The 19,899-nt window shown below is 47.2% G+C and overlaps 1 protein-coding gene across 1 annotated transcript in view; it reads left to right on the forward strand.

The window, feature by feature from the left end:
• AGBL1 (AGBL carboxypeptidase 1) overlaps positions 1-19,899 on the forward strand; it is a 532,929-nt gene that overhangs the window by 58,084 nt on the left and 454,946 nt on the right. Inside the window, exons 6-13 of the mRNA XM_019726713.3 lie at positions 1,739-1,947; positions 5,953-6,118; positions 7,079-7,146; positions 12,109-12,225; positions 13,272-13,852; positions 15,362-15,445; positions 15,677-15,757; positions 18,606-18,754. Of these exons, the coding sequence (XP_019582272.3) occupies positions 1,739-1,947; positions 5,953-6,118; positions 7,079-7,146; positions 12,109-12,225; positions 13,272-13,852; positions 15,362-15,445; positions 15,677-15,757; positions 18,606-18,754 (1,455 nt within the window). The remainder of the gene's footprint in view (positions 1-1,738; positions 1,948-5,952; positions 6,119-7,078; positions 7,147-12,108; positions 12,226-13,271; positions 13,853-15,361; positions 15,446-15,676; positions 15,758-18,605; positions 18,755-19,899) is intronic.

The raw sequence follows: 19,899 nt of genomic DNA on the forward strand, positions 1-19,899 counted from the left end.
AAACCAACTGCAGAAATGGGTCAGAAATCTCACTGGGGCTCAGCCAAGCCTGACAATTTAGAATTTGATAAACAAGCAGGAAAAAAAAAAAAAATTCATTAATATTATGAGAAAACCCTTCTGGCATAAAGCACTGAATTTGCATGTTATTTTTTCACTCATGTGCACTTACACGGTCTGAGGGGAAAATCTGACTTTGAGCTGAAATTTGTGCTTATCCAATTACAGCTCAGGGGATCTCGCCCAAACACAGGCTGCCAGAAGCATGTATTGTCTCATAAACCAGGGCGAACAGTTGGGATAGTGGAGAAATGCAGTAGTGAGAGGGAAAAGCCGCAAGACCTGAGCACTTGTGCCTGAAAATCAGCAGTTAGCGTGTACAGGAGTGGAGATGACCAGGCATCTCCTGGATAGATCTGGCCAGGTACACTTATCACCACCAACCCTGTGGCCTGATGAGTTTAGCATGAAGAGGGGCAGATGTTCACCGCTGAAAGAGGTACCTTGGCTGTTCTTCCCCCCTGTGTTTCTCCAAAGAGAATTGAAACTATGTCTCTGGAAATTCAGGAAATCATCCACTTACCCCATAAGATGGGTCTCGCGGGATCCTGACCAAACAGGATCATTCAACTAAGAAAGGGAAATCATGGTATTAGAGAGGTGAAGGGAACCATAGAAACGCTCTGTTACAGCTGTCCATCAGATGTCAGAAAGCCCATACCGCGTTTCTGCTGGGTGGATTTCATCTCCACCTGAACATTTCAGTGCCTCGTTGCTCGGTACCACATCGAGTCCGTCCTCTTACTGGATAACCTTGGCTGTGAGGAATTCCTTTCTTGGACTGCGTCATACACTTGATTATGTGTAAACTGGCTCCCATTCTCTTTAGGAAAAACACCCAATGAATCTCTTACACATGACAGCCTTTCAGATGTGACGTCTCCCTCAGTGTCTTCTCCTTCCCAACCTAAACCTCACAGTTTGCTCAACCCAATGACGATATCCTTAGTCCACTGAGATTTTGGGAAAGTAAATGGGATGGTGGAAATCTCTCTCTCTCTCCCTCCCATTCTCTCTTCCTCCTTCCTTCTCTCCCGCACACACTAGTATCATTTGTTTTTGAACTATTTCACAATTACAGACATATCCATACTCCAGTTCTGAATTTCCTTTAAAAATGGTACTTTCTTACATAACCAGTTTATCAAAATCTAACATACATCGATACCGCACTATTCGTTCATCTACAGACCTTATTCAAATTTTACCGATTGCCTTTTGTAGCAAGAGAAAAAAATACGCTTTCTGTCCCAGGATCTAAATTATAATTATGAATTGTTCTTAAGTGTCGTGTCTTTTGGTCTTCTTTAGCTCAATGTCTCAATCTATTTTTGTTTTTTGCCTTTCATGACCTTGATGCTTTTGAAAAGTACAGATCAGATATTTTGTAGTGTGTCCCTCATCTGGGGTTTGCTGGTTGTCATCCTGGTTAAATTTAGATTATGTATTTTGGGGAGGAATAGCATCGAAGCGATGCCGTGTCTTTCTCAGTGCATCACCGTATCTGGTGACGTTGGCTTTGATCACTCAATTAAGGTGACATCTGCCAGTTTTCTCCACTGGAAAGTTGTTATTATTCCCTTTATAATTAAGAAGTAGCTTGTGGGAGGGACAGCGGGCCATGCAGCTGCCCCCAGGAGAACCTGTGACTGACATCTCCTTTTCCCGCTGGTTTCAGAGTCTAACAGCCGCAGGGCGGTGAACAGAGGCTACGTCACCAGCTTGCTCAGGCTCTACCAGGACTGGCACCAGCACGACACCGCCGGCGCCTACCTACCGATCCGCCGTGTGCTTCTGCTCTGCCTCAAGCACATCGCCGCCCTCCGGTCTGGCCGGGAGGCCTTCCTGGCAGCTCAGGGCATGGAGATTCTCTTCAGTACCACGCAGGTAGGTCATCCGCCCTGGGACCACCTCTGTGTTTGATGATGGCTGGGGGATTCCTGGAGACCGTCCTTTAGGGGTCATCCTGAATCCTCCCTCCGTTGCTTGCTGCCTGCTATGGGCAGATGTTCTGGATTCAAATCCTGTTACACTCATGCACGGACTCATTTATTCATTCCGTATTTATTGGGTACATGCTCTATGTGCAGTGGGTCAGAGTGTTGATGCTAAAGCTACAGAACCTGGGTTCAAATCCCATCCCTACCGCCGACAGCTATGAAACATCGACGCCACCCACATTCTCGGGCCTCAAGTGTCTTCTTTAAAAAAAAAATAACAAGGAAGTTATAAAATCTGGTGGTTGCGTGGCCTCCATAAGCTGATGGAGAAATGTCTCGCACTTAGCTTATGAGCGTGAGCAGTTACTGGGATAATTAGCCTGCGGAATCTCATGGGAAATGTGCCAGACAGACCCCTGAGACTGTGGGGCAGACATCCTAGCAGCAGAGTAGGACACTAAGGAAGCAGAAACGTTCATGAGGAAGGTAATTTCATCTTGCTCTGTGCAATCAGTGCAGTTCTGGTCAGAGGTCTCCAGGGACCCCCACAGGGGGCAGGAGGAGGCGTTCTCTTAGGTCAAGTCTTCTCTGAGCAGATCACACCTCAGCTGGACATGAATTATGGAAGGAGCCACTCATGGCAGTGCAAGAGGAAGAACATCCCAGGCAAAGGGAATAACCCTTGCCAGGGCCGCTACTTATGTGCACCCCGGTGGCATGTGTTCAGGGGTCCCTGGATTTCAACCCACATACCAATCCCTTAACGTCCCTTGGTTACGACTCATTTCAACACCACCGTGCAAGACTACCTACACCCTCTGTGTTGCTGTGACCGTCTGTTGCCCCAGTATGTTGCCATCTGCTCACCCACCTTCTCCTGGGGTCAAAGCAGCCATGTGCCACATGCATTATGTCCCTTGTTCTCTCCATTATGAGTCAGTCTCGGTCTCCTTTCATCATTGTTTTTGCTTTTCTCTGGACAACCTTCCATTTTGCTCTCCCTGAGTCTATCCGCGATAATGAAGCAGTCAGAGTACTGTCTTCTGACCAGTGGGTGTCTGTGGACTTTTCCCATTTAAAAAATTAGTTTTTCCTCTCTCCCTCCTCTACCAATAGTGAATTTGCTATCTGCCGTCACCTCTGGGTTTCTTGCCATCACTGCAGCTTTGTCATGAAATAGCTGCATATTGCGTTCTATTCCTCTAGGTGAAAAAGTGTTTTGGATTCTTCCAGGATTCATCATACTTTGTACACTTGTGTGGCCCCCCATCTCTAATCTTTCCCAGTCCCAGTGAAGCACCCCCCTGGATAGCTGATGCCCCACAGCCCCCCATTCTGGGTTGTGTGTTCCAGCCAGCTGCTCTGCCCTCTACATTGTTGGCTGTTTCTCTGTTTGGTGTTCAAGCCAAACCAAACCAACCAAACAAACAGAACAAAAACCAAAAGGGCAATAAAGGAAGCAGATGGTGATCCCAGAGGAACACATCAATGGTAAGAACAGAGTAGAGAAAATACCAAGGGAAGCCCGGGCGGGAAAGGGGCTGTGAGGCCAGAAGCAGTTTCTCAGCAGGTCAGTGAAGACCTCAACTGCTCATCTAAGCAAATTTACCAGCGCCCAGCCTGCAGTTCCTGAGGGCAATGGAAGCAAGATGTGAGTGAAGGCAGAATCTGTGCTTCCCGGCCAGGATTCCTTACCTGCAGAGCCTCCCAGCACCTGGCTGTGAGGTGCCATTGCAGCCGTGCTGGGGTCCTCACTGCCCATCCATCCCCTTTTCTGCAAAAGAAGGTGCGTGTGTCACAGGGTGGCTCACTAGGGAACCTTGGACTTAGTGATGGCATTTTAGCGGCTGTTGCAAATTATACTATTGGTGCTGATGCTGCAGCCTGGGGATGACATGGTAATGACAGTAGTGATGACAGGATGACAGTGATAATGAGGGAGGAGGAGGAAGAAGAGAGATCTGTATTGAGAGCTTACTATGGCCGAGGGCGGGCTGAACCATTTATATAGACGCTCTGATTTCAGTGTTTGAAAGGATTTGAAAGCCGTGGTCTCACGCAGAGGCCCGTGCTTCTGTGCACTGCCCCAGCGATTCTCCAAGGGGAGCCAGCATCGCGGTCACCTACACGGCTGCCAGGGCCCCAGCCTCAGACTTTCTGATCCTGTAGGTCTGGGGACCACGCTCAGAAAACCACAGTCCTGTACTAGTTTTATTGGTGTTTGTGATGTAATCACAGACCAACTGGGCATGACAGTAGCTGAGAAAGAACTGTTTTTGAGTCCTTCCCGCAGGCTTTGTCCATCCTGTTGTCCTTTGCCTTTCTGCTGAGGCCACTGCTTGCTGTGTCCCTCGCTCAGCAGTCCCACCTCTTGTCTCCTGGGTCACACATTCTTGCACAGATGTTCTAAGCATCCCTTAAACACCGAGAGCATCGTATTGTCCATAAGGCAGTGAGGGTGCTAGGTAAGGTAATGGGATCTTGCTGGAGCTTTGTCTGAGGACAGGGAAGAAAGATGGCAATTTGAATGTAAGGTGAAAACAGGACCCCTACCAGGATGCCCTGAAACAGTTGGGAATAGTTATTGATTTGGAGAAATGGGTAATGGTGGATTGTCTCTCTACCTCCTAAGCCTGAAAGCTCAGCCCTTTACCTCTCATGTGCCATCTACCGCCCCTCTCTTCCTCCACCCTGCTCACTTCTCTCACTTTCCAGAGATGCATATTTTTCACTAAGCACCTGAAATCACCTGACCGACCCCAGCGGTGAAATAGCCTCAACTAATTCATTTTCCATGGAGAGTGTTTCCTGCTGTTGGTTTGTGACACCTGCGTGGTACCATTTGAGCACACAGAGAAGGAGATAGAATTCTTGGTTGTATTAAGACGTTTCTGTATTGAAGGTAGACTGAGTTTGATCATATTTTAGAGTCATTTAGGTATCTCAAATTCATGGCTGAACTTGATTTATTTTTCTTCGTGTTCTTTCACGTGGAGCTACCTGGAATGTGGGTCTGAAGGTCCCGTGGGATGACCTGGCTACTAACAGTCACTCTGCCCTGTGGCAGGTTCTCAGCACCCTCATATTTACTGCAGTGACTTGTGGGTCTCGGAGCTTGCCGGAGACTCCTTAGGAGTTTCAGACTGGAGACTCACACTAGTCACCCTTCTATCCCAAGTCAGTAGACAGAACATTTCCTAAGAGACTGAAGACAACGGCCCCCATTTTTGCCAAAGACATAACCAAACGTCTCCCAACTCTGTCAGTTTAGTAAACGTGTTCTCACATTTTTCCTGGTGCCTGAAAAGAAGGGTCTTGTCATGTTCCATCAATATCAACATATCCCATCTGCAAACCCGATGTTCCTTTGCGTTGGGTGGGTACCAGGAGGGCTCAGCACTGCGGGCTTTGAGAAGAGGCACCTTATTTAGTTTTGGTGCTTGGGATTCCCTTAGTCTTTTCTTTAGATTTCGCATTTTACTCTGGACAACAGCTGAAAGAGAAAAGTAAGACTTCCCTCAGTTCGTACTGTTCTCTAACTTACGCCATCATTCACAACGACACGTGGATGGCGGAAGGGAGATACTCACCTCCTCTTCTCCCAGCCATCCTGGACGACGCCTCCCCCGGGGAGTAGCACCTCTTGAAAGACTTTTAAGTCTGTTTTCAGTCTAACTTCATTCCAATGACATAAAATCTGTGAAAGAGAAGTACAAATTCCGACGCTGCCCGGAACCAAAGCAGAGTCTCCATTAGACAAAATTCTACATTAGCGTGTTCAAATCAGACATAGTACATGGAGGATGTCATTAGGTTATTCAAATTAGACATTGTACCCAGAGGCTGTGTACCATTCACTTAGCCTCTGTGTGATTCATTACCTGAAATGCCGTCCCAGCAAAGGGACTGTATACAAGATGCCAGTGTCTGACGTTATTTCCTCTTCCTTCAGAAGTGCCTGGATGACAAAAGCTTGGGACCCATTGTCTCCGTTGTGGTTCAGATCCTGAGGCAGTGCTACCCGAAATGTCCCCTCCCCTTGGTCACAGCCAGCAGTGCTTATGTCTTCCCAGTTCCTGGGACCAGCACCTCTGAGCCTCCCCATGTTCTTGCTGAAGGTAAAGCACGTGGGTCGCTATGAGCTTTACGATGAGTTGTTTTTTTTTTTTTTTTTTTTTTTACATTTTGGCAATCTTTCAGAGGAATGTGGATGAAAGTAAAGTCAGTTCTTTTACAGGTCAACCATGAGCATCCAATAATCTAATTAGAACTGTGTATGAAAAAGCAAGTTTTCATATACCGAGTGAATAATGACCAAGCCACTTATTTTGTCCGTAATTATTAACTGTTGCCACTTTGCCTGGTAGCTCTTGAATGCCTGTACAGTGATCTCAGCTAATTAAAAAAACAATCTATTCACAATCCCATGATTGAGTCCTCCACTTTACCGACTGGTTCTGGAATGAATGTGCCCTACGGGTAAAATCACAAGAACACTTCTGCTGTTTCAAACCTCGTAGTCATATTAGAATATTTGAAAGTATGATCGTCCACTCTCCAAGATTGTTGTCCAATGATGCTAGTGGTTTCCAATCCCAGCCTCTTTCCCTGGAACAGATTTTCCACAGACATCAACTTGCCACCCTCGCACAGATACATCTGTGGACTTGTGTTTAAAATGAGTTCCTTCATATCAACTAGGGAGTCAATCCAAGAGCTGCCTAAGTCACAACAAATGGTATATGTATATGATCTCTGGTTGTTGGAAGTGTTAGCTACATAAATACTCCCAAGGTGGGTGGGAGAAGCTAGAATGGTGTATCATTTGATGCGGCATTCATTTTGCATGCAATACAGGACAGCCGTTTCCTCTTCACGATACGGTGCTCTCCGGTGCCCGTGTGCACGTGATATCACATACCAGCTGGCATCAGGATGTGTTAGGACATCTATTGTGCACTTAAAATAATGAGCCCCTTATTAGTGAGAGGAAAAAAATGCTACCCCTTGTGTGGTGACAATCCAGCTCCAACACAAAGGGGAAGCCTCACTCGTTTCCCCTCTTTTTCCCCACCCAGAGGATTTTGAAGATGATGGTGATGAAGAAGAGGATGCAGATGCAGATTCTGAAGATGTGAAAGAGGAAGTAGGTGCACCAGTTCTTGCTTCTCCAGACTCGCAGTTGACCAAGGAATAGATCCCTTTCTGTGTTCAGCTAAGACCAGTGTACATTTTAAGGACCTACATCTGTACTTCTACTCCAGTGCCTGGCAGAGAGGGCTGCTCAACAAATGACAGCTCCTGTGACTGATTTCCAGGTTGTCTCCTCTTGGTAGGTCCAGTGCAGTAGTGCATTGGAAAGTCAGAAGCTATCCATTGTGAAGACACTAATATTCCATCACGCTGAGCTTCAGATACCGTGTTTCCCCCAAAATAAGACCTAACCAGAAGATAAACCCTAGCATGATTTTTCAGGATGACATCCCCTGAACATAAGCCTTAATGTGTCTTTTGGAGCAAAAACTAATATAAGATCCGGTCTTATTTTTGGGGAAACACAGTAGACACTTAATGCTTATGGTTGGTATACTGAACACGTGAATGACATTTATGCAAAGAGACCATAGGAAGATTTTCTATGAAACTTTTTCTAGTAGATCTTACCTGTCCCCACAAGTCATTCATCTTGAATACCTTCGCTGCGGCATTGTACAATTCCGTTTATCTCGGCGTCTGTGTGAATTGTGCTGCCTTGGGTTGCGTGGAGCACACACCCTGGCCTGCAGGCAGGTGGTGCCCTTTGCTCTCCATCCCGTCATGACCTGTGCTGTAGAACAGAGGTCAGCCAACGTTCTGCAGAAGGTCAGGTAGTAATTACTGGAGGCTTTGTGGACCACAGTTTCCATCGCAACCCCTCACCTTCGTCATTGTAACACGAAAGCAGCCGTAGGCAAGACTTCAACGCTAGGGCATGGCTGTGTTCCAGTGAAAGCTGATTTACAAAAGCAGGCAGTGGGACGTAGTATCCTGGTGACATTTCTAGAAAAGGGTTTCTAAACCTGGGTCTTACGGCATTAGGACTGGATAACTCTTTGGTGTGGGGGCTGTTCTGCGCGTTGTAGGAGGTTTGGCGGCACCCCTGGCCTCCACCCACTAGATGCCAGTAGCACCCCCACGCCTTTGTTCCCTGGTCATGAACCAAAAATGTCTCCGAGAAATGCCAAATGCCCTTGAGGGGCAATATCACACTTGATTGAGAACCCCTGTTCTAGAATAATGGAAACTTGATGTATGAGTTTTAATTCTGTCTCAATTTCTGTTGGTAAACAGGAACCTGGACAAGCCCCTTTAAGTTTTAGTTCCTTAAAAATAAGACTGGGAAGGAAATGCTACCTTTCATGACATTTCAGGATATGAAATCTGAATTAAAAAAAAAAATCCGTCCGTCCATCCATCCATCCATCCTCCTCCCTCCCTCCCTTTCTACTTACCTACTCTCCTACCTCCCTGTCTATCTAGAGAGAAAGATGCTGTTTCAGGTCTGTCTCATAATAACCACTCACCTTGCTGATGGGAGTAGCAGATGTGTGGGGACCATCTCCTAGCCAGGTCTCTGGGTTAAGACTTCTCTTGACACTCTGCCGTTCTCGGGGTTTTGTTGATAAATAGAATCATTTCTGAAGCCATCAGGTGCAAATTGGTTCTTTGCCGTAGCTTGGCCGTGCAGGCCTATGGAGTCCTTGCTGAATTATTTGAATAACACTGTGCTGCCGCAGTCATTCATCAATGCCACTTCCCCCTCCTCTCTTGCTTGCACTTTGATAACCAAGCATCTAATGCAGAGTGTCAGTCACCTCTTGTGCCTGATGTGGAGGGACAGGGCACAGCCAGTGCCTAGCCTCACACGCGTGTGGCATGGGATGGGGTGGGGGTGGTTTCAGATATTCTCTGAGTCCCTACTGTGCCGCTACTGGTGGATTGGGGGGGAGTGGAACTGAAACAGATAAACAAATCCAGCTGGGAAAGAACCACAAGACAAATTGGTGAGGGCCCGGGAACTATTCGTCAAAAGCCTGCAAGCCAAGAAGATGACAAGAAATCAGCAAGAGCAGGAGTTGTAGAGAAACAGAGGGGCATCGGAATCACGCCGGGTTCTGGGGTGTCGCAAGAGCAAGGAAACTGGTGTCCCAACAGCTGTTTTTCCTTGGTGAGCCCAGCAGAATTCGCTGCAAAGAAACGTGGACAAGAAGCCAGAAGTATCTGTTTCTGGTCACAGAACTAACCCGGGACTTGGACTGGTGGCGTTTTCATTTGAAAAGCTCAGTTAGTAAATAAGTGGGACGACTATCTTAGGAAGAATGATTAAAAGGAATTTTTATCTGTAAAACATCTTCAGAGTGGAAAGTCAGGTGCTGTCTTTGATTTAAAACTGTCAACATAAGAAAAGAGAAACTTAGCAACAAATACAGACTAGATGTTAGGTTTTGTTTTGTTTTTGCCCCCCTTCATGAACATAACCATTAGATTGGGACAAATTCGGAAGAACAGAGGGTAACCAGAGTGAATTTCTTTCCTTTTTACTTTCTTACTTCTTTCAGGTGCTTTCTTGGAAATAACCCAAGTACAAGGCAGCATGCAAAGTGCTCGGGGTTGGTCACATGAAACAAAAGGAAATAAGACATAGTTTTTATCTTGAAAGTGTTCGCAGTCGAGTGAACATGGGGATTGTTCTAGCAGAGTGCAAATCACCACCTTCCAAGGGTGGTGAACTCAAGTCTAAGGCTAGTAAACGTCAATATCAGAAGTGTCCCATTTGGAGAGGGAGGGCCAGAGGAAGGATTAGATGGGTAATGGAATCCTAGATGGTGAAGGGCTGTCTGGGGTGCTATGAGGACACAGAAACAGGCCCACCCCTACATAAATACAGAGGGTGCCCCCAAAAATGTATACATCTTTTAAGAAAGGAAAAAAACTATTAAAGTTGTACTATAATGAATGACATCTTTCGAGCCCGCGTCATACTACGCATTGCTAGTTATTCAACTTTGAAAAGTAATCCTTAGATAACATCTCTTACAGTGTGTACATTTTTTTGGTACCCCCGGTATAAATGGTACTCACGAGAGATCCAGAAGGAGGTGAGGAAATAACTGAGTGCCTGGAGAGTCAGAGACCAACATCCCAACCTTTGAGGAACAGAGATGCTCTCTGTGACAACAATCCCGCTTTGCTGTTGGACTGAGAAAGCAACCCACCGACAATACCTCAGTGCATGGGCAGGCTGGGTTCCACTAAAAACTTATTTACGAAAACAGGCAGGGGGCCGTGTTTTGCCAACCTTTTCTCTAAAGCTAAGTCAGTCACCTAGCCACCTAGAGAATGCGATCGGCTGCAGCTCACTGATGACATGACACCTTTCTCCGGGTACATCGACCTCACCGCTGGTGAGGAGACACTTCTAATGCCGGCCAGGTTGTGTTTCCATTGGTACCACCCTGGGCATGGCTGAGGCTGTAGCAGAGATGGCAGAGGCAAGGAGGGACTGGGAGTTAAAGCTGGAAATAACAAACGTGTTGGGATCCCCAGTACCAGGGTCATAAGTTTGGGCCTGGTGTGCATTGCATCTGAAAATACTATCATTCCGCCAACCTCATGGGATCTGTTTTTCTTTTAATTTGAAGTTTGGAGGACAATTGCAGAAGACGAATGGAATATTGCTGCCGTTTGTTTTTTTCCTGGATCAGGAATCTAAACGTTTATTTTCCACATTTATTTGATGTAGGGGAGAAGAATCCAGGTCTTCACACCTGCCAGGTTCTTCCTTCACCAACCAAACACTCCTAAAACACAGGGTAGATTTTTCACCCCTATTTTATTAGGGAAACTTGATCCAGGAAAGACACTGAAAGATGAAGAGACGGGGCTGGGAGGTTCCTGGCGTCCTTTCTCTGTAGGATTCTACAACCTTTGGAAATCACAGAAGTGTTTGGAGAACAGTCACCATCACGGTTAGACTATTATGAAATGATCTAGGAGGAAAAAAAAATAAGCGTCTGGATATATTCACCCCATTGAAGAAAAGACTTGTGGTGACTTGGGGAACTTTTACATGTACAAAGAGATAAAGGGGTCGCAGGAGAGGACCCCAAACTCTTCCTCAGGGCCAGTAGAGCTTGGCATAATACCTATTTCTTGACTCTTGATTCCTGCAATCTTTCTCTCATTCTCTGTGCTTCAGCTGTCTTCTTTCTGTTAGCAAACTTAAGCTGTTCCTTCTGCTACCTCGTTGCCCGCAAAATAAGACCTCGCCGGACCATCAGCTCTAATGCGTCTTTTGGAGCAAAAATTAGTATAAGACCCGGTCTTATTTTGGGGGAAATATGGTAGTAACCCCTTTTCTCACGTGCTTGCATGGCTGAAGCTTATTGTCATTTAGGTCTTGTTAAAGTGTTACCTCCTCAGCGAGTCTTTCTCAGGTCGCCTAGTCTGAACAGCTTCTATACCCTTCGTCACAGGCACTTCACCCCCTTTCATTAGTTCTGTGGCACTTATCACTGTTCCAAATTACCTTATTCATTTGTTTAGTTTCTTATTATGGTCGCCCTTCTCTCCCTAAAAGGCAAATTCCATGAGAGCACGGACCTTTCTCTGTTCCATTATCACTGAATCTTTAGTACCTACAAGAGTAGCTGCTCATAGTAGGTGCTCATTAAACATTTTTGAGGCATGAAGGACCTAAATGCAAAGGTAGATGAATGAATATGTTGGATATTTACGATTATGCTGATAGCAGTGATGAGATAAAAAAAATTCTTTCATATTATGCTTTATTATGCTTACATAGTTCATCTTATTTTATGTAAATTATTATTTATTTGTGATGAGGGCTGATAAATACTGACATAAATGCTGAGATAAGTTGTATATCTTTATTTGAGAAATACAGCCAGACCTGTTAAATTCCTCTTTGCATAGGCTAGCGCTGTAATTTGGAGGCAAGGAAACCGTGTCCCAGGATTGTGGAGAATCACCTATATTGCTTGTCTTGGTGCTTCTCAGGGTGGTTTTGTTGGCTGTAATTTTTTTTTCTTTTCCTATTCCACTGTAGGATGATGACTTAGAAACAGATGTGAACAAGCTGAGTTCCAGACCTGCTCTCGACCGGCCTGAGGAGGAGCTGCTGCAATATGAGGCCATGTGTCTTGAGCTCTCCTGTAGCTTTGAGGTAGGACATATGCCGTGGTTCTGCCCCTCGCTGATGCATGATGGGTTCTCTGCAGAACCTGGGAGGCCAAACAGAGGCCTCCAGATGGAAAGCATCGCTCATCACCAAGCAGTCTGCTTCTGGGATCTTTCTGAGAGGGAAGCAGAAGGCTAAGTGAGAATGTGAAAAAGGTGGCTGAGCTCGGGTGCAGGCCAGGGTCCTACAATCTGACACCTGACGCCTGGGACGGGAGGGGGATGCAGGTACCCATTGCTGCCAGCTGTCTGGTGGGCAAGGCGCCCTGCCCCCACGCACTGAAGAGCAAGTAACGATTCTTGATGATGTAACCATTCCCTTGTCGAAGAGGGACCATTGTACTTAGTTGGCCTTCTGCACGTGGCCAGCCTGGTGCTGGGGTGGCTTTGTCCGTCGGAGCAAATGGAGAACCTGACACGTGCTGATGTTACCCTGGTGGCCACTGGTGGCTGCCACTGCTTTCACCTGTATTCTAGACCTGCCTTTTCCTCTCCTTTATTTGCTGATGACTCAATAACTCATGAGTTGGGCCACATCGAATAGTGTAAGCTAAGTCACATGGAGAAAGAAGAGTTAATATAGTCTGGTTCATTCCAGACAGCAGAAGGGGGTCAGCAGGCAAAAATGTCAGGGAAGGAATAGTCAGTTCAGTGTAAAGAAGACTTTTATTTTTTTTTAAGCCACCAGAATGATCCTCCAATAAAAGGCATAGCCTTGGGGTGCAGAGAGGACCCTGTAAATGAGGTGGTTCAGTCAGGCTGTAACTTATTGGGGGTGCTGCAGAAGGCGTCCATGGACTGTATAGGATTGTACTAGACTCACCACAAGCCTCTTAGGAACGTGAGTTTCTGTGATTCTGTCATTTATTTGATTCCGGAAGCTTAGTCGTCCCTTGGCCGACCTTGGGAGCAGCTCTCCAGGTCACCCACGTTCTGCTTAGCTCTGTGCCTAGAGAGTGAGGACAGGGATCAAATTGTATTCTCTACCTGAAAGGGGCCACTGACATATTCTTTCCTGCTTTCAACCCGAAGGAACTAGAGCCCAAACCTGGAGATGATTTGAAGTCCGGAGGGACTCAGTATGCCAACCACCACCACATTCCGACTGATGCCTGCCCGAAGCAGCATTGCTCGAATAAGGACCAAAACTCCTGGGAGCAAGACAGTGAAGACACAGTCCAGACTTCCCTTCTGAGCATGGTGAACAGAGGGAGGTCCCCTGTGCAGCGAGCCTCCAAAAAAGGACCTGGCATGCGCCCGTGCCAAAATGCACAATCCAGTGGACTTGGGATGGATTCTTCTGGAAATGAAATCCCTGACATTCAGGCTTTCCTCAAAGAGGATGCTTGGGACATAGATATGATTTCCTGCCCAGCGATGAGTGCCTCCTTTCCCAGTTTCACTAGGTCTAGAGAAACGGTTGAAGTAATAGAGAAGCTTCTGCAAACACATCCCAGGCATATCCCCTTCCACGACCCCGACCTTTATATGGCCAAAGCCAGAAGAACCAAATCTGTGGCTGATTTCAAGATGATGGCATTTCCTGATCTCTGGGGACACTGCCCACCTCCCTCTCCCCAGCCCCTGTTGGAACGCAAGTGTGGCATCCAAAGGTGATGGTTCTATTGGCTCGAGAGCTGTATTTTTTCTGTAATGTTTTTCTAGGAGGAATGGTGTGTAGAGTCGTCCTGCTCTCTGTAGAAAAGTGAGCGTAGTCAAGAATGCGTTCGAGCCCTTCAGGAAACTTTTGCAAACACACAAGCTCCCCTCCCTACTAGGACATTTCAGGACCGACTGGGGTAGTGGGAGGCATGTGTTTTCCGAAAAAGAATCCCTTGGATAATTCTAATGCAACCTCTTACCCCGTATCCATTGCAAGTCACTATGACAGCGAAAGATAATCCAGTTTCTCCCAAGACTAGTGTCATTCCTCCAACAAAAGTGCTCAGAAAAAACAAGTATAGATTATTCGGGATCTCTTTTCTCATTCGTTGCCCGCTGGCCTCTTGTCCCTTGTTAATAAGACGAGGTGGTGTCCCTTCAGCTCCCAGGCCCAACCCTACAGCATCTGGCTTGGCTTGGAGAATACTCTTCTGTATCACTGAGGATGTGTGAAAAAAAAGAAAGAAAGCACTCTTCAGGGAAGAAACACTGGGTGATGGATTATTCCCAGAATTCAGGAAAGGGAGTATTGTCTTTGGCTCACCAAAGTGAGATGAAAATGAAAATTACTAAAGCCAGGAAAAAATTATTTTCCCTGGAAATAAAATTGAGTATGCACGCACTAAGTCAGCGGAGCAAAGTGTGCATACCAGAAAGTTTCATTAACTTATTTTCCATTTCATTAGCAAATCAATGGCGGATCCCAAGAGCTGCTCCCACTTGTGCTCCTGGCTGACATTTCTGGCCTTGGCCCCTGCACGTTACTCGCCATGCTCACGTTCCTGACAGACGTAGCATAGGGGCTGGCCTGGCAATGGAGTCCCGCCGATAGAACATTTCCCTTTGAGTCCAGGCCTTGTGTCAACTTCCCCTTCCCCCTTCTTCCACCTCACCCCAGAGACTTGGATTGGAAATTCAAGGAAAAAATCAGAAAGATCCCTTGGGCTCCCTCCCTCTGTCTTACTTAAATCTCCCCCATGTTGGTGTTTCTCAGACAAAAGGTTGACCTTAGTCTTCTGCAGCAGACAGAACCCAAGGAATATAAATGACTCATGAGTCCAAATGCTTATTGGGGCCTCCCCAGTCCATAGGATGCCAACAGTCAATAACCCTAACTTTGCCCTTGGAAATGTCTCTGCACCAAAGATTGTGTTATTCACACAACCGGAAACATGCAAAGTCCCTTAGCCCAAATGCCCTTGACAAAACTCTCCTTCAAGGCAAGAACCCCTTGACGAAGCTCTAGCATCCCTGCTTCCTACATCCCTACCGCTCAGCATGGTTTTATTTATTGATAAAGAAGAGAAACAAGGAGGGACGGTGCTTTCTGCATGTTTTCAGCTTGAGGTTGAGGTGTCATTAAGCTTTCCTATTTCTCTGCTGACTCTCAGGCCCCCTCCTCGATAACCATAGGATGAGTGCGGGCGAACCGTTCAAATGTTTCCAACTTTCCTTTTCAGGATCAAGATATTTGAGGATGTCCAGAGGTTCATCCAGCCCCGCGATGTTATAAATCAAGTTGTCTTCAGTTTAGATGAGCCTTGGTAAGTGGCCTCATGCATCCGTGGGAAGGGGGCGGATGCAGGATGGAGAGTTCTGTTCACGCCAGGAGAAGAAGAGCGTTTCGTGTTAGTAATGCGTCCCTTCTCCTACAGTCAGCGTGACGGAAAGTTGGGTTCAAACTCGAGAAGAGAAAGCATTTCTCTCAGAGATGTCAAAGTGGGCCCAAGAATAGCCATAGCTCATATGTTTGCATGTTCTCTTTCCCATGACAGGCAGGACACTGCTTCCAATTGTCTACGGTTCTCCTCCAAGTTTGAGTCCGGAAATCTTCGGAAAGCCATCCAAGTGCGTGAGTAAGTAAGGAAAACTGCAGGGGCCTCTCCTGGCAGCTCAAGAGAGTGGGGGTGATGGTCTCTTCCCTCCTCTGTGTGCAGTGACCTCACATGGGTAGCTTGAAATCCACCATGGTGGGAGTGTTGACACGATGAAAACGGGCAAACACTACACATGAAGGCAGAGTCTAAACACTGAGCAGCACGCCACTCGGGGACTCACGAGCTGATGTGAGAGCGAGGGAGAGACTGGAGGTGAACTTTCAGGACTATGCCTGTGTTCTAATAATGGGTCCATATCTGGGTGTGAGAGCACTTTGACCAGAGGTTTATACTCCCGGTGAGGCCGGGGCTGGTTCTGTGGACGTGGAAGGGCGCTCGGAGTCCCCTGCTCCTGTCCCATTTCATGTTGGTGGCTACGCTAGCTGTGTACTTAGGGAGCAGAAACCTTGGGCTCCCCCTAGAGAGGAGAGCCTTCCTTCATTCAAGGGAATGCTCGGTGCCATGCCTCTCCACCAGGACCTGCCAGTCAGCTCTGGTTAATAGAGAAGGATTTCATGGGCCAGGAAAGTTTCCAGGGGCAGAAGAGATTGCTCTTCTTGCTATAACTCTTTCTACGCTGGCAGGGTAGACTACACTTGCCGTTTGCCGAAAGGCAAGCTACATGATCCATCTTCTGTGGGGGAGCTTCTGAAAGTGACCGTCTGTCCAGAGCAGTTAACGGTGTGGTGGTCACAGGCTCCGGGAGCTGACTGAAACCCTTTCCAAACAGGAGGCTTTGAGCGAGTCACCCGACTCACTCCATGCTTTTATATCCTCACCCACAACGAAGGGACAGTGACGGCAGCCACATCATGGGGGTTTTCTGAGAGCAAGATAACACGCAGGACACCCTTAGCATAGTACCTGCCTTGCAGGGAGCACTCAGTCAGCATTAGCTCCTCTTCAGGGAGGGTCACTGTGCTGAGCCCAGAACGTAGTGTCTCTCAGGCCTGTGTTGTCTCCACCTGAGCAGTCATTTCTGAAGTTATTTCTTAGAGGAGAGGTGAGTGGTGATCATTCTCTTTCTGTCTTCTGTCTCTCCCCCTCCCCCTCCCCTCCCCTCCCCCTCCCCTCCCCTCCCCTCCCCTCCCCTCCCCTCCCCTCCCCTCCCCCTCCCCGTCCCCTCCCCTCCCCTCCCCTCCCCCTCCCCGTCCCCTCCCCTCCCCTCCCCTCCCCTCCCCCTCCCCTCCCCCTCCCCTCCCCCTCGCTCCTTCTCCCCCTCGCTCCTTCTCCCTCTCTCCCCCTCTCTCTCTCTCCTTCTTTCTCCCTTATTCTCCCTCCCTCTCCCCCCCTCTCCCCCTCTTCCTCTCCCTCTCCTTTTCCCCTCTCTAACTGCTACCCCCCCCCGACTCTCTCCATGAATTATTTCAAGGAAGCCCAACATATAAAACAAGAACAAGTTGAGCTCCTTGGGCCGAAGAAGGGAAAGACCATCGTGTTCGGAATCTTTCTCAACCGTCTTCTCTTTCTTGTTTGCCAGCTCAGCTTCTTCTTCTTCCCATGGCTCCTTCTGTTATTATATATCATGTGCAAAGGATCCAGGAGAGAAGGGATCCAGAATCCTGGATCCGAATCTCCTAGTGGGACAATGACCAGCCCAGGATATGCCTGACCTGCTGGCCTCGCTCAGGTCTCTCTCTCCTGCCATTGGCCAGAATGGAGAATCTTAAATGAATCCCTTGTGCTCAGGATAATGGTCAAATGACAGGAAACAAACCTACTTCCAGGCGAGGTATTTTTACGGTCCTTTTTTTGGAGAGATCATTATGGATATAGCAGACAATTTGCGGGTTGCAGACTTTCCAGAATGTTCTTGTGAGTGCCACTCTGGGTCACGCTTTGTTCGTGCTATAGTGCCTCATGCAGTGGTTAGTGTGAGGGGTGAGCTCCATCAGGTAGCTCTGCTCCGATACATCTCATCCAAATCTCGACCCTCCCACAAATCTCACTACAGAATGCCCTTTATCAGGGGTCCAGATGGGAAAGGGTGAATGGACCAGAGCAAACACGTTAGCCTTTCTAGAAGAGCAGCTCAAGGAGCACGCCAAGGGGATGGGACGATAATATTTCTGAAAATGAAATACCCTAATATGTTTAAGCCAAAACTGCATTACTAATTCTGTTGCTAAAGCTCAGAAACTTAACTACCTTTGGAAACATAGTGACCGGGAGGGGACACATAAGAGCCTCCTGGGGGTTTGGACATGACCTGTATCTTGACCTGGGCAATTATCAGACAGGTGTATCGAGATGAACTTGGTTTCAATTCATTGAGTTATAGATTTAAGATTTGTGAACTTTCCTGACAGGAGATTATATCAATTTAAAAAAGGGAAACAACAAACAACCCCTGCATTGCCAGCTTGTCTCATATCGGTTGCTTTGCTGAGGATTTACATATTCTATACTAATTAGTCTTTTTAAGCAGCACTGCAAGTTTAGACACTAGTCCCATTTGCCACATGAGAAGACTGAGGCTCAAGCATCAGGTCTAGCTTCCAATAGTAATGGCATATCCAACCAGATATGATTGAACTTTCTCTAGGAAATAGCACCATTGCCTTTTTACTAGCTGGATAGAAGCTTCATTACGGTTGAATAACAAGACATACTGCCGTTGGGTTACTGAGTCTTCTAACACCAAGAAACCGCTCCCCTCCAGCCCTGAATTCCCATATTGTAAGTTCTAGATGATAAGTATCACTTACCAGCCAACTGAGATCCCGGGTCTTAGCTCTACCATCTAGACTCCAAGATGGGTAGATTCTCCGTGTTGGAAGTTACCTGGAAGACTTGTAACCCTCTAGTCTCCCTTCTGACTTGGCAGGTTCGAGTACGACTTGTTGGTCAATGCTGACGTGAACAGCACCCAGCACCAGCAGTGGTTCTACTTCCGGGTGAGCCGGACGCGGGCAGCTATCCCTTATCGATTCAACATCATCAACTGTGAGAAGCCCAACAGCCAGTTTAATTACGGTACGAGCTCTGGGGGGAGCGAGGCTTTTGGGAGAATCCCAGGGATGGTGTCACGTTGTGAGCATTTGGATTGTTATCGGAAGCCCTGCTTGGGTTCCCAGAGGGTTTGAAGTTGGGTTGACCCATTTTGGTTGCTAAGTGTGGCAACATGGTGGGGGAAGCCGGAAATCCTTACTGTCCCATGGGGTGTTGTGTTAACACCACACATAGCACTCCACTACTTCCGGGCTCCCTTGCCCCACCTTGCTCTTTTTGAGGTCAGGGAGCCCTCTGGTTAATTTTTTTCTCTCTCTCAATCTCCTAAATCTCACCGTAGCAGATGTATTGACCTATTTGTCACAGACAGGCAAATAGCACCATCCAGCAATGATTTACATTCAAAGAAAGACTCTGGAGAAAGGTGAAATTCTCCCAAATCCCGGTGCCAGTTTTAGAGGAGACATTCAAGGGCCAAAGACTGACTAGTAGCCCATATTTCCTTTGAACATATGTAGGAATGGGAAATCCTGCATGTTATCGCTGGCTCATAATACTAATTTACTGAGCGGCTTTCGGGAAGGAATACGTATTCCCATATCTCCAGGTCTCATGACAGCCTGATGCTCCATTTTGTCCTGCTGGTGTAGAAACAGGAAATCGGCACCTTGACTCTTGTGTTCACTTTGTGTGGCTGCTGTAACACATGGTGACAATCTTTATAGCTTAAAACAAGACAAGTCGACTCTTGTAGAGTACTGGAGTGCACAAGTCCAAAATCAGTTACCCTGGGCTAAAGTCAGGCTGTTGAAAAAGCTGTGCTCCCTCTGGAGATTCTAGGGGATTCTGTTTCCTTTTCCAGCTTTTCGAGCTCCATTCTTTGCATCCCGTGGCTCATGTTCCCTTCCTCCATCTTCAGAACCAGCAGCATCGCATGTTCAAATTTCTCTCAGCTTCGGTCGCTTTGCTTCTCCTCTGCAGTCTAACCTGTCCAGCCTCCCTCTTCTAAGGACATGTGTGACGGCATTTGGGGCCCACCAGCATAATCTCCCCATCTCCAGCTCTTTAATTGCAACTACAAATTGTCTTTTGCCTTGTAAGGTACCATTCCCAGGTTCCAGGATTGCCACCTGGATATTGGTGAGGGCCACTGTACAGCCTCCTACAAC

The sequence above is a fragment of the Rhinolophus sinicus genome, chromosome 13, assembly GCF_057876585.1.
Source record: "Rhinolophus sinicus isolate RSI-liver-muscle chromosome 13, RSI-T2T, whole genome shotgun sequence".
NCBI classification, from domain to species: Eukaryota; Metazoa; Chordata; class Mammalia; order Chiroptera; family Rhinolophidae; genus Rhinolophus; species Rhinolophus sinicus.